This window comes from Dendrobates tinctorius, unplaced genomic scaffold, assembly GCF_039654945.1.
Source record: "Dendrobates tinctorius isolate UK_male_01 unplaced genomic scaffold, ASM3965494v1 ptg000262l, whole genome shotgun sequence".
Classification (NCBI taxonomy): Eukaryota; Metazoa; Chordata; class Amphibia; order Anura; family Dendrobatidae; genus Dendrobates; species Dendrobates tinctorius.
Window position 1 is genome coordinate 581430 of NW_027361929.1, and position 12459 is coordinate 593888.

At 41.0% G+C, this 12459-nt stretch overlaps 1 protein-coding gene across 1 annotated transcript; it reads left to right on the plus strand.

The window, feature by feature from the left end:
* The first annotated feature begins 248 nt into the window (after positions 1 to 248).
* On the plus strand, positions 249 to 8411 carry LOC141069403 (superoxide dismutase [Mn], mitochondrial-like). The gene is made up of 4 exons (XM_073558915.1): positions 249 to 442; positions 3567 to 3683; positions 3771 to 3950; positions 8054 to 8411. Exons 1-4 carry the CDS (start codon positions 355 to 357, stop codon positions 8197 to 8199), a joined length of 531 nt encoding a protein of 176 aa, XP_073415016.1. The 5' UTR covers positions 249 to 354; the 3' UTR covers positions 8200 to 8411.
* The last annotated feature ends 4048 nt before the right edge of the window (positions 8412 to 12459 follow it).

Consider the following 12459-nt stretch of genomic DNA (forward strand, 5'->3'; position numbering starts at 1 on the left):
CCCTATATTAAAGTACAATATTTCACGAAAAAACAGTCTCAGAATCAGTGGGATACATTTTAAGCGTTCCAGAGTTATTGGCACAAAAAATGGTCAGAACTGTAAAATTTGGACTGGTCATTAAAGGTGCAAACAGCTTTGGGGGGAGTAAAGGGGTTAAAGTATGCAGACGTTATGTTTATGATACTAAAATCTAAGTGGAGGGAAGAAACTAAATATATATATATATATATATTTACTTTATTTAGGACAAGCCTGAGACTTGCACCTGCTTTAGCCTCCCGACAGAAGCATACATTGCCAGACTTGCCTTATGATTATGGTGCACTGTAGCCCCATATCAATGCGGAGATCATGCAGCTCCACTACACCAAACATCATGCCACTTATGTGAACAACCTAAACGTTGCAGAAGAGCAATATGCCGAAGCCCTGGCAAAAGGTGAGCAACCTAAAACTCTAGACTCAAATCAGAAACAGAAGAAAAATCATGTTAAATCTGCATATTAGGTCAGAATTCACACATCTTGGAAACAGACCAATACCAAGCTCAACCACTGGGCCTCCTGCCCTGAGCTATGCCTATCAGGCAGTTGGGCCTCATCAGGAAATCTGCTGATGAGGCCGGGTGATGCAATCTGTACACGGCACATGTTTCATGGTTGTGTGAATTCTGTTCTGCATGGTGATCACTATTGTGTTTTTACAGTTTGAGCAACATAGTTGTTGTTGTGTTTTTTTTTTCCTAAAATCCAAGTCGTTTGCTGTCATCTAAGAAAGATTGTTGAATAAGCATCAGCAAACTGGCCATATAATGTTACTAAACCTAAAAGATGCCCTACAACACAATAAAATCTATCCTACATCCCTTGCTATTGATCGCTAGGATGCAGCTTTATGGATTCAAAAGATTCTAAATTTTTTGGACATTTGATAACCTCTGTATTTTAAGGTTTGGCCATTGTATGATTTGCTCTCTAAGGCCTGTTTCACACTTCCGTTTTTGTGTCCGCCAAACGGATCCGTTTCCGTTTTTTTGACGGAAACTGATGCAAACGGATCCGTTTTTTTGACGGATCCGCGGTAACCACTAATGGAAGTCTATGGGACAAAAAAAAACGGATCCTGAAAAAAAAAAATGGCGGATCCGTTTTTTTACAGAAACCAACGGATTTTGACGGATTTGAAAAAACGGAAGTGTGAAACAGGCCTAAGTGAGTCAGTAAACGCTGCAGGTTGGATGATGAATACTTGCGAAGCATCCAACCTGCAGCTTCCAGATGTTAAGCATAGTGGATGGGATGTCAAGAAATCCCCCATGCCACTATGCGTGCACAGACACCCGCAGCTCACCCGTGGAGACAGACATGCGGCGCGTCTCTCTAGGCTGCAGCACGTCTATTTAGCTTGTGGCGACGCGAGTCTCCGCAGGATAAATATCACCCATACAATGTATTGGATGCGATGATTCCGCACGGTTCAGTGATCACATGCGGAATCGCCTGCGTTCAATAGCCGGCAGCACTTTGGATGCAGCGGACATGTACTGCATCCAAAGCGCTGGCCGTTACGGAATATGTGAGTATACCCTTACAGTTTTGGTTCAGATCTTGCATTCAATTTTTGTGGTTGGAAAAAATTCACAGCATATTACAGGAGCAACAAAGTGGATCTTGCTGCAGAAAAATCCCATATGACAATTGGTGCAATTATGCAGTTTTGTCAATTTATGCTAGGGACTGCATGGCATTTTTTTGCAGCCTCAGTACCACAGCCAAAAATTGCTGTGTCGCTACTTCAACGCAACATAAAGCAGATGGTGTCACATTGTAACCCCTAGCGATAACCTAGCTCAAAAAAGCCATAAAAATCAAAATGGTTCCAACTCTTCTGACTCGATTGTCGCTGTCTGTAACCTGGGGGTCACATGTTCCTATTCACTTGCCTCACAGAGAAGTCTTTGTCCATGTGACTTGTGTTGCAGCCAAAGGTAGTGTAACCCCAGCCTACGGGTATGCTTACACTGGTGTATGTTCTCTCATTCGAGATAATCGGGCAGATTATGCTAATGACATGCGGCTCAAACACTGAGCTTTTGAGCTGAGTGATCTGATCCCCTCACATGAAAGAATCGCTGCACTGTTGCAGAGAAAATGGAGAATGTAATTTCTCCTTTATCTGTGCACATACATCTAATTGCACTCAAATGATATTCAAGTGCAGTCCAATGTTTCACACGCAACCATTGATTTGTATGGGTAAGTGCAATCTCAATATCGGAGGCACTCGCATCATGCTGCAATTGTCTTCTCATTAAATACCACGAAAAACCCTGTATTTATGGAATAAAGTATAAGCAAAAACTCAAACTCAATGAACAATATGATGTACCAAACCCATACTATCAGGATCCTGTCAGCGCAGGCGAAGTACCATGGCTGAGCAGGGTGACTCACCCACACTTCGGGAGGGCCCGGGGTCAGATGCTGCAGGGGATGCTCGGGCAGACGGGACCTGGGATGCTGTAGGTAGCAGGAAGCAAAAGTACCTACGATCATGTGACCACAGGGGGCGGGGCTTAGCGTCCTGCTGCTGGAGATGAGTGCAGGATGCTACAGGCACCCTGGAATAGAGGAGAGGGGAACTCAGGTTGTACAAATGGGGGTCATACACGGAGAGGGCGGCGCAGTACAGGAGGGTTGAGCAGAGAATAGTCAGAACAGCGCACTACAAGAGGGGCAATCAGAGAATAGTCAGGACGTAGGCAATGAGTCATACACAGAGGGCAGCGTAGTACAGGAGGGACAGGCAGAACTTGTAACGGGAACAGAACCAGATCAAAACCAAGCAAGCATAATGTAGCACAGGGTCACACACACTCGGCCAAGGGTCAAAGTATAAGCAACTGAGGAATGACTCCACAATGAGGCTATAAGAAGCCTCCCAGAGTAAGGCCGTCCAGATTAACCTCTGAACTACCAAATCCCACAAACTAAGCAGATCATGACACATACAAGCTAATTGCAGCAAGAAATTGATTGGGAATAGAAATGAGTATCTTATGCCAAAATAATTTTTTATTCACAAATGAGTAATTTTCAGAATAGTACTACCGTAGCAGGAGACAGGATTCTAGTGTAAACTTTCTGAACATTTACACTGGAATCCTTTTTCCTGCTACAGCAGTACTATTCTGTAAAATGTTTTAATATTTGTGAATAAAAAATTATTTTCGCATAAGATACTAGTTTCTATCCCCATTTTCTTGCTGCAGTTAGCTTGTATGGATTTGGTATATAAAATTGTCTTCTCATGCTGATTTTTGGCATGAGAAAATTATCACAGATCTGCACTTCCCCATAGTATAACATTGGGCTGAGTGCTATTCGCTAAAAATTCGGAAAGCACTTGGCCGTGTTATATGCCAGTGTGAGCGAGTGCTAAGTCAAATTTTCATCACCAATTTTTCCTTTTCCATCAGTTATATATTTGATGAAGCCACGTGTATAGAGTCTCAACGTGAGCAAACTTGAAAAGTATAACCTGCCTTTCTAATTCGCTTGTAGGTGATGTGACTGCACAGGTAGCTCTTCAGCCAGCTCTTAAATTTAATGGTGGTGGACATATAAATCACACAATTTTCTGGACAAACCTTTCTCCCAGTGGTGGTGGAGAGCCTCACGGTCAGTATCACGTGTGCTCCATTTTATGAATATTGCTGCTTCTTAAAGCTGTGACTTTTCACCAGTGATTAATTGTATTTGTGACAGGTGACCTGTTAGAAGCAATCAAACGTGACTTTGGCTCATTTGAGAAGTTTAAGGAGAAGCTGTCTACTGCATCAGTAGTGGTCCAGGGATCAGGATGGGGCTGGCTAGGTTACAACAAGGAATCGAGACGACTGCAAGTTGCTACTTGTGCCAATCAGGACCCTCTACAAGGAACAACAGGTGAGACCTTACTTGGCTTTCTCATCTTCAGGCTGGGGTACACTGCTCCATTAGTATTTGTAGCATGGATTGTATAAAATTGTTTCCAAATTGGTCACTCGAGGTTGAATTCTGCTCTACTGGCACTTGGGGGCTCTGTATATGGAGTCTGCAAGCTATTCTACAATAACTTGTTCTCCAGGAGTCAAATGGCGCTTTTTCTTGACTCTGTGTGGCTAAGCAGTACTGTACAGCTGTACAGCAACAAATAGAATACTGCCACGTCCAGCAGAAATTGGGACAAATCTTGGTGCCGTTTTTACACATTTCCCCATGTGAAAATGTAAAATCTGAGGCTAAGTGTTTTTTTTTTTTTTTTCTCACTGCTCAATGGTATTAAATACTGTGACTCACCCATGGTCTATAATGATCACTGCACCCTTGGATAAATTCATGTAAATTCATGGAGAAGGTTAGCTTGTAAAATGGGGTCACTTGCACCAACTAGAATGTTAGATCTCCCTTGAGAATCTGCCTCCTTGACTTGATCAAATGAGTTTTTAATACTTGCGGCCACCCCTGCTTTTTTTTCTTTTTTTTTCTTTTTCTCACATATTGTAAATCTTTTCCTGGGATTATTTAATCCTCTGACATAGGTGAGAAATTTGTTACTCATGCTAGAAATTTGTGCTGTTATAGATAAGTGAAAACAAAACAGAGTAAGGGTACCGTCACATTTAGCGATGCATCAGGGATCCCGACAACGATACGACCCAGTCAGGATCGCTGGTGCATCACTAAATGGTCGCTAGTGAGCTGCCAAGCAGGCAGATCTCACCAGCGATGCAGCAGTGGTTGGCGGTCGTTACTTACCTGTCAGACATGGCGATGAAGATGTCCTCCCGCCCTTTGACCGCCCCACTATATGACGAATATTGTTTTAATTTAAGCCCTTCTCAATTGGAGTCATTTTTTTTTTTATTTATTTTTTTGAGGAGATCTTGACTTAGTTGGGCTGATCAGTTTTGGTGGTGTCTTCCATCGTGTTTGGGACCCACATTGTGTTTTGAAGCATAAGTTACAAGGAAAACGCCAGGTGTCTGACCCCAGCCAATAAACATGAATGAAGGTAAAATTGCGAGCGATGCCTGTTTTTTCTTTCACTGTGCCATTCAGATGAGGCCTGGTCTATTGAGAGGTAGGACACTAGTGATCGGAACCATCCATATTTGGGTACACCTTGCCATGGTTGGATGGCTTGTACAATCAGCATTTTTTTTTCATCAAAATGCCTTAACATTTTTATCGTTTACCACAATAGCTGAATTCATGCATTCATTAATAACAGGGTGCTGATGTGTAGTGGGACTATATTGGGGTCAGATTAGAGGTATAAAGACACCTTTTTTTATTTCACTGCTATTAAATCTGAGTTAGTATATAACACAAAATGGTTAAATCACATTTCCCACATGTCAGTTCTGCATCAGCACAATTTATGAAACTATTTTTTTTTTTCTGTTATGAAGTTATAAGAGATTAAAAGTTGAGCAGCGACTTCTCGTTTTTCCAACAATTTACAAAATCCTCTTTTGATCACATCATGTTTGAGGTGCTGCACAGGAATTTTTGCAATGTGGAAGGAAAAAAATGAACGTTTACCTTTTTGTCACAAATTTTACTTTAGACCCATTTTTTTTTGCAAGGGTAACAGGAAAGAATAAACCCCAAAATGTGTTTTCTAGTTTGTCCAGAGTACTCCGTTACCCCATATGTGTGGGAAAACTGCTCTTTGGGCGCACAGCAGGGCTTGGAAGGGAAGGAGCGCCATTTGACTCTTTGAATGCAAAATTTGTTGGAATAATTAGCGGACATCGTGTCGCATGTGGAGAACCCCACAAGTGACACCATTTTCAAAACTAGACCCTCAGGGAACTTGTCTAGATGTGTGGTGAGGACTTTGAACCCCCCCCCCCCCAACTGCTTCACAAAAGTTTATAATGTAGAGCAGTGAAAATGAAAATCACATTTTTCCCACAAAAGTGTAATTTTAGCCACAGTTTTTATTTTTTGTAAGGATAGCAGGAGAAAATGGAACCCAAAATGTCTTGTGCAATTTCTCCTGAGTACGCCAATATCCCATGTGTAGTCGAAAAAATACTTCTAAGGCACAGTGCAAAGCTCAGATGGGATGGACTGCCATATTGGAATTAATTTTGCTGGACTAGTTTGAGGGTGCCATGTCAGTGTCAGAGCCTCTGAGGTGCAACAGTTAACAAATTACACCTCTCAACAATTTCATCTGTGGTCACAGTGATCATATTAACACTACAGGTGGGTCACAGAATTTTATACTATTGGCAAATGAGGAAAAAAAAATTACGTTTTTACCGCCAAAACTGTTTTAGCCCCAGATTTTACATTTTCGCATGGGACAATTGGTAAAAATGGCAGCACAATTTGTCATTTCTACTGAATGGAGAAATACCCCATTTGTGGCTGTACAGTAAGAGTCATAGGCAAGACTTGGGAGCGACTGGCGCTATTGACAAATTACTCCATCCCTGCTTGTCTCACCCTATGACTAAGTAGTACTGTTTATACTGGAGGTATCCTGTAGCGCAGAATTTTCTATAATGGTTGGAGACTCCATATACAGAACCCCTAAGTGCTAGAAGTGCAGAATCCCATCCCTGTCCTCAAATGACCCCATTTTGGGAATAATACTCCTTTTGTGAATTTATCTACATGCAAATCCAATGGGTGGAACAGTGCACTGAGCCTCTTTGCCATACCAAGGTTGCATCAAACATATTTTTATCATTAAAATAACGGACACGGCAGTATATCATTTTGTCCGTTTTTGTAATGTGTTTGTATTACTACAAATTTACCGTACTTTGCGAACTATAAGATGCACCCCAAATTTCTGGGAGGAAAATAATAAAAAAAATAAAATGGTGGTGCATTTTATAGTCCCATCTTGCAGTAGCTTACCTGGAGGTCAGCAACAGTGGAGCTGGGTCACAGGATATGGGGTCTCTGCTTCAGGAGGCAGGTGGCAGGAGTGAGGTGATGCTGCGGGTTCCAGGCTTGGGCATCTGTCTCATCCATTTCCCTGCTGTGAGCAAAAGGAAAATGGCTGCCAGAGGCGGCGCAGCTTAAAGGGAATCTGTCACCTGGTTTTGGCGGGCTATTAAATGAGGTCTGTCCGGTCCTATGGGCGGTGTTTCCGAACTTTGCCGCCTCCCCATCCTTGGCCACCGGCCACAGTTTTTTCATGAATAGGAGTATGTGTCCGCCATCTTTCGTGTGTACGCTAAGCATTCTTGGCACACGCAGTATGCTTTGCCCAACTGCGCGCAAAGCCGAAAAGCCTTACTGCGCATGTGCCGGTTAACTAGGCCCCGGAACAGAGCAAAATACTTCCGGGGCTTAGTTAACCGGCGCATGCACAGTAAGGCTTTTCGGCTTTGCCCGCAGTTGGGCAAAGCTTACTGTGCGTGCGCGAGCCAAGAATGCTTAGCGCACGCGCGAAAGATGACTGACACCTACTCCTATTCATGAAAAAACGGCAGCCAAGGATGGGGAGGCGGCAAAGATCGGAAACACCGCCCATCGGACCGAACATACCTCATTTAAATAGCCCGCCAAAACCAGGTGACAGATTCCCTTTAAGATTCTAGGAGACGGGATCTCCATAGCTGTACCAACTCCCTCACTCACCCTGCCTTTTCCCTGGCAAGCTACTTTTGGACTATAAGATGTGCCCCAATTTTCCTCCTCCCTAAATTTAAGGGGAGTGCGTCTTATATTCCAAAAATAGTGTTCAGTTTAACTTTATCCAGTTTTTTATTATATAGGTAAGGATTATTCAACAGTCTTTAGTATTTTTTTATTCTTGAACTTGTGAAATTTCTATAAAAACACAGAGAAAAAAACTGCAGTGATTAGCAGGTTTCATTAATGGCATTTCTAATGGATAGCATAAAAATAAATTCAAAGATGGTTCGGCTTCCAACTTATTGGCATCTTGGGGATCGCTACAGGATGATTTTAATTTTTTTTTCTTCATTTGTTCAGTTGCCATTGTGTTCCTGAATAATACTTATTCTGCTTTCCAGGTCTTATCCCTCTTCTGGGTATCGATGTTTGGGAGCATGCCTACTACCTGCAGTACAAGAATGTTAGACCTGACTATCTGAAGGCAATCTGGAATGTTATCAACTGGGAGAATGTAGCAGATAGATATCGGGCCTGCAAAAAATGAACTTGATTTTTGTAATCCTCTTAAATAAGCACTTAGAACCCACTGAAATGTAGGTGGGCATTCATAGAAGTTTGTTAATATAATGGAATTATACCATAATCCATGCTACATCATTTAGAGCATTTGTACATTTCTGGAAACCTATAAAAAGTTGTGCTTGATTTGTTTGGGAATGAAAGTGCAATCTGGAATAAAGTTAATGAAGTAAAGTATATTTTATTCTGTCAATATACACTATGCAGGCAAGAGTATTGGGACCTACACATTACCCGTCCAAAAGCTTTTGACATGCCATTCTAAACAATCACTATTCACCCCTTCCGAACATGACTATTTTCCATTTTTTTCCCCCTTCTTCAAGGGCCTATAATGTCTTTATTTTCTTTATTTTTCAGTCAATAGAACTGAGGCTTTTTTATCTTTTGTGCAGCCATTTGTACTCTTAACCCCTAAACGACAAGAGGTATTTTTGATTCTGCACCTTCATTTGCTTCTTCCCAGAGCCATAACTTTTTTTTTTTTTGTTAAAATGGCCATATGGGCTTATTGTGTTTTGTTTGTTGTTTTTTTTTTTTGTTGTTGTTGGACGAGTTGTACTTTTGACCGACACCATTGGTTTTAACATATTGTTTACTGAAAAACAGGAAAAAACTCCAAGTGTTGTGAAATTGCAAAAAAGTCCAAAAACACAAATTTTTATTTTTTTTTTATTTTTTTTTTTTTTAATACCATGTTCACTAAATGCTAATACAGACCCACCATTGTGATTCTCCTGGTCATTGAGTTCATAGACACCAAACATGGAATTTTTTTTTCACCACTTAAAAAAAAAATAAACTATACAACGTTTGTTAAAAAAAAAAAAAAAAAAAAAAAAAAAATTGCGTTATTTTCCGAGACCCGTTGCGTCTCCATTTTTCATGATCTCTGGTTATAGGTGAGGGCTTATTTTTTGCATGCTGAGGTGACGTTTTAAATGATGCCATTTTGGTGCAGATACAAACTTTTGATCGCCTGTTATTGCATTTTAATTCAATGTTGCGGCGGCCAAAAACACTATAGCATTTGACTTATGGATAATATGGAAAAAAGACGAGTGCAAAGTATAGTGCACACAAGGCAAATAATGAATAAATAAAGGCTTTATTGAACACAAAAGGCCAGACAGACAATTTACATTAAAAACAGTTAAAATCGTGATGGAGCGACATGCAAAATAATGAAAGGCAGGTGAGTGAAAAAACAATATGTACCAAATACAAAAAAGCAGTAAAATAAAATTACAGACAATTCTAATAATGAACTAGATGTGTATTTCCTGAAGTAAGTACAGATAGTGCTTTGAAATGGAGACCGGGCTGCCCTTTAACCCCTTCATGACCAAGCCTATTTTGACCTTAATGACCAGGCCAATTTTTGCAATTCTGACCAGTGTCCCTTTATGAGGTAATAACTCAGGAACGCTTCAATGGATCTTGGCGATTCTGAGAGTGTTTTTTCGTGACATATTGGGCTTCATGATAGTGGTAAATTTAGGTTGATAATTTTTGCGTTTGTCAAAAAATCAGAAATTTGGCAAAAATTTAGAAAATTTTGCAATTTTCAAATTTTGAATTTTTTTTCTGTTAAACCAGAGAGTTATGTGACACAAAATAGTTACTAAGTAACATTTCCCACATGTCTACTTTACATCAGCACAATTTTGGAAACAAAATATTTTTTAGTTAGGAAGTTATAAGGGTTAAAAGTTGACCAGCGATTTCTCATTTTTACAATAAAATTTACAAAACCATTTTTTTTAGGGACCACCTCACATTTGAAGTCACTTTGAGGGGTCTATATGGCAGAAAATACCCAAAAGTTACACCATTCTAAAAACTGCACCCCTCAAGCTACTCAAAACTACATTCAAGAAGATTATTAACCCTTCAGGTGTTTCACAGGAACTAAAGCAATGTGGAAAGAAAAAATGGATATTTTAATTTTTCCAACAAAAATTTTCTTTCAGCATCAATTTTTTCATTTTCACATGGGAAACAGGATAAAATGGATCCTAAAATTTGTTGGGCAATTTCTCCTGAATACAACGATACCTCATATATGGTCATAAACCACTGTTTGGGTGCACGGCACGGCTCAGAAGGGAAGGAGCGCCATTTGACTTTTTGAATGGAAAATATGCTGGAATATTTAGCGGTTGCCATGTCGTGTTTGGAGAGTCGCTGTGTGCCTAAACATTGGAGCTCCTCCACAAGTGACCCCATTTTGGAAACTAGACCCCCCAAGGAACTTATCTAGATGCATAGTGATCACTTTGAACCCCCAGGTACTTCACAAATTGATCTGTAAAAAAAAAAAAAAAAAAAAAATTATTTTCACAAAAATTTTCTTTAAGCCTCAGTTTTTTCATTTTCACATGGGCAACAGGATAAAATGGATCCTAAAATGTGTTGAGCAATTTCTCCTGAGTGCACAGATACCTCATATGTGGTCATAAACCACTGTTTGAGCGCATGGCAGGGCCCAGAAGGCAAGGAGCACCATTTGACTTTTTGAATGGAAAATTAGCTCCAATCGTTATCGGACACCATGTCGCATTTGGAGAGCCCCTGTGCACCTAAACATTGGAGCTCACCCACAAGTGACCCCATTTTGGAAACTAGACCCCCTAAGGAACTTATCTAGATGTGTAGGGAGCACTTTGAACCCCCAAGTGCTTCACAAAAGTTTATAACACAGAGCAGTGAAAATAAAAAATAATTTTTTTTCCTCAAAAAAGATTTTTAGCACACTATTTTTAATTTTCACAAGGGTAACAGGAGAAATTGGACCACAAATCTTGTTGTCCAGTTTGTCCTGAGTACGCTGGTGCCCCATATGTGGGGGGGAACCACTGTTTGGGCGCACAGCAGGGCTCAGAAGGGAAGGAGCGCCATTTGACTTTTTGAAATGCAAATTACTTCCAATCGTTAGCGGACACCATGTCGTGTTTGGAGAGCCCCTGTGTGCCTAAACATTGGAGCTCCCCACAAATGACCCCATTTTGGAAACTAGACCCCCTAAGGAACTTATCTAGATGTGTAGGGAGCACTTTGAACCCTCAAGTGCTTCACAAATGTTTATGACGCAGAGCCGTGAAAATAAAAAAAAAATTTTTTCCCTCAAAAAATTATTTAGTGCGCAATTTTTTATTTTCACAAGGGTACCAGGATAAATTAGACCCCAAAATTTGTTGTCCAGTTTGTCCTGAGTATGCTGGTACCCCATATGTGGGGGGGAACCACTGTTTGGGCACACGCCGGGGCTCGGAAGGGAATTAGTGACATTTTGAAATGCTGACTTTGATGGAATGGTCTGCAGGCATCATGTTACATTTGCAGAGCCCCTGATGTACCTAAACTGTGGAACCCCACCACAAGTGACCCCATTTTGGAAACTAGACCCCCCAAGGAACTTATCTAGATGTGTGGTGAGCACCTTGAACCCCCAAGTGCTTCACAGAAGTTTATAACGCAGAGACGTGAAAATAAAAATATTTTTTTTCCTCAAAAAAATGATTTTCAGCCAGCAATTTTTTTTTTCACAAGGGTAGCAGGATAAATTGGACCCCAAAAGTTGTTGTACAGTTTGTCCTGAGTACGCTGGTGCCCCATATATGGGGGGGGAACTATTGGTTGATCACACGTAAGGGCTCGGAATGGAAGTAGTGGCGTTTTGAAATGCAGACTTTGATGGAATGGTCTGCGGTCGTCATTACGTTTGCAGAGCCCCTGATGTGCCTAAACAATAGAAACCCCCCACAAGTGACCCCATTTTGGAAACTGGACCTCCCAAGTACCTTTATCTAGATGCCTGGTGAGCACTTTGGACCCTCAAGTGCTTCACAGAAGTTTATAATGCAGAGAGGTGAAAATAAAAATTTTTTTCCACAAAAATATTTTTTTAGCCCCCAATTTTTTATTTTCCCAAGGGTACCAGGAGAAATTAGACCCCCAAAGTTGTTGTGCTATTTTTCCTGAGTACACTGATACCCCATATGTGGGGGTAAACCACTGTTTGGGCACACGTCGGGTCTTGGAAGGGAGGAAGCACCGTTTAACTTTTTGAACGCAAAATTGGCTGGAATCAATGGTTGCACCATGTCACGTTTGGAGACCCCCTGATGTGCCTAAACAGTGGAAGCCCCTCAATTCTAACTCCAGCCCTAACCCCAACACACCCCTAACCACAGCCCTAACCCCAACACATCCCTAACCCTAA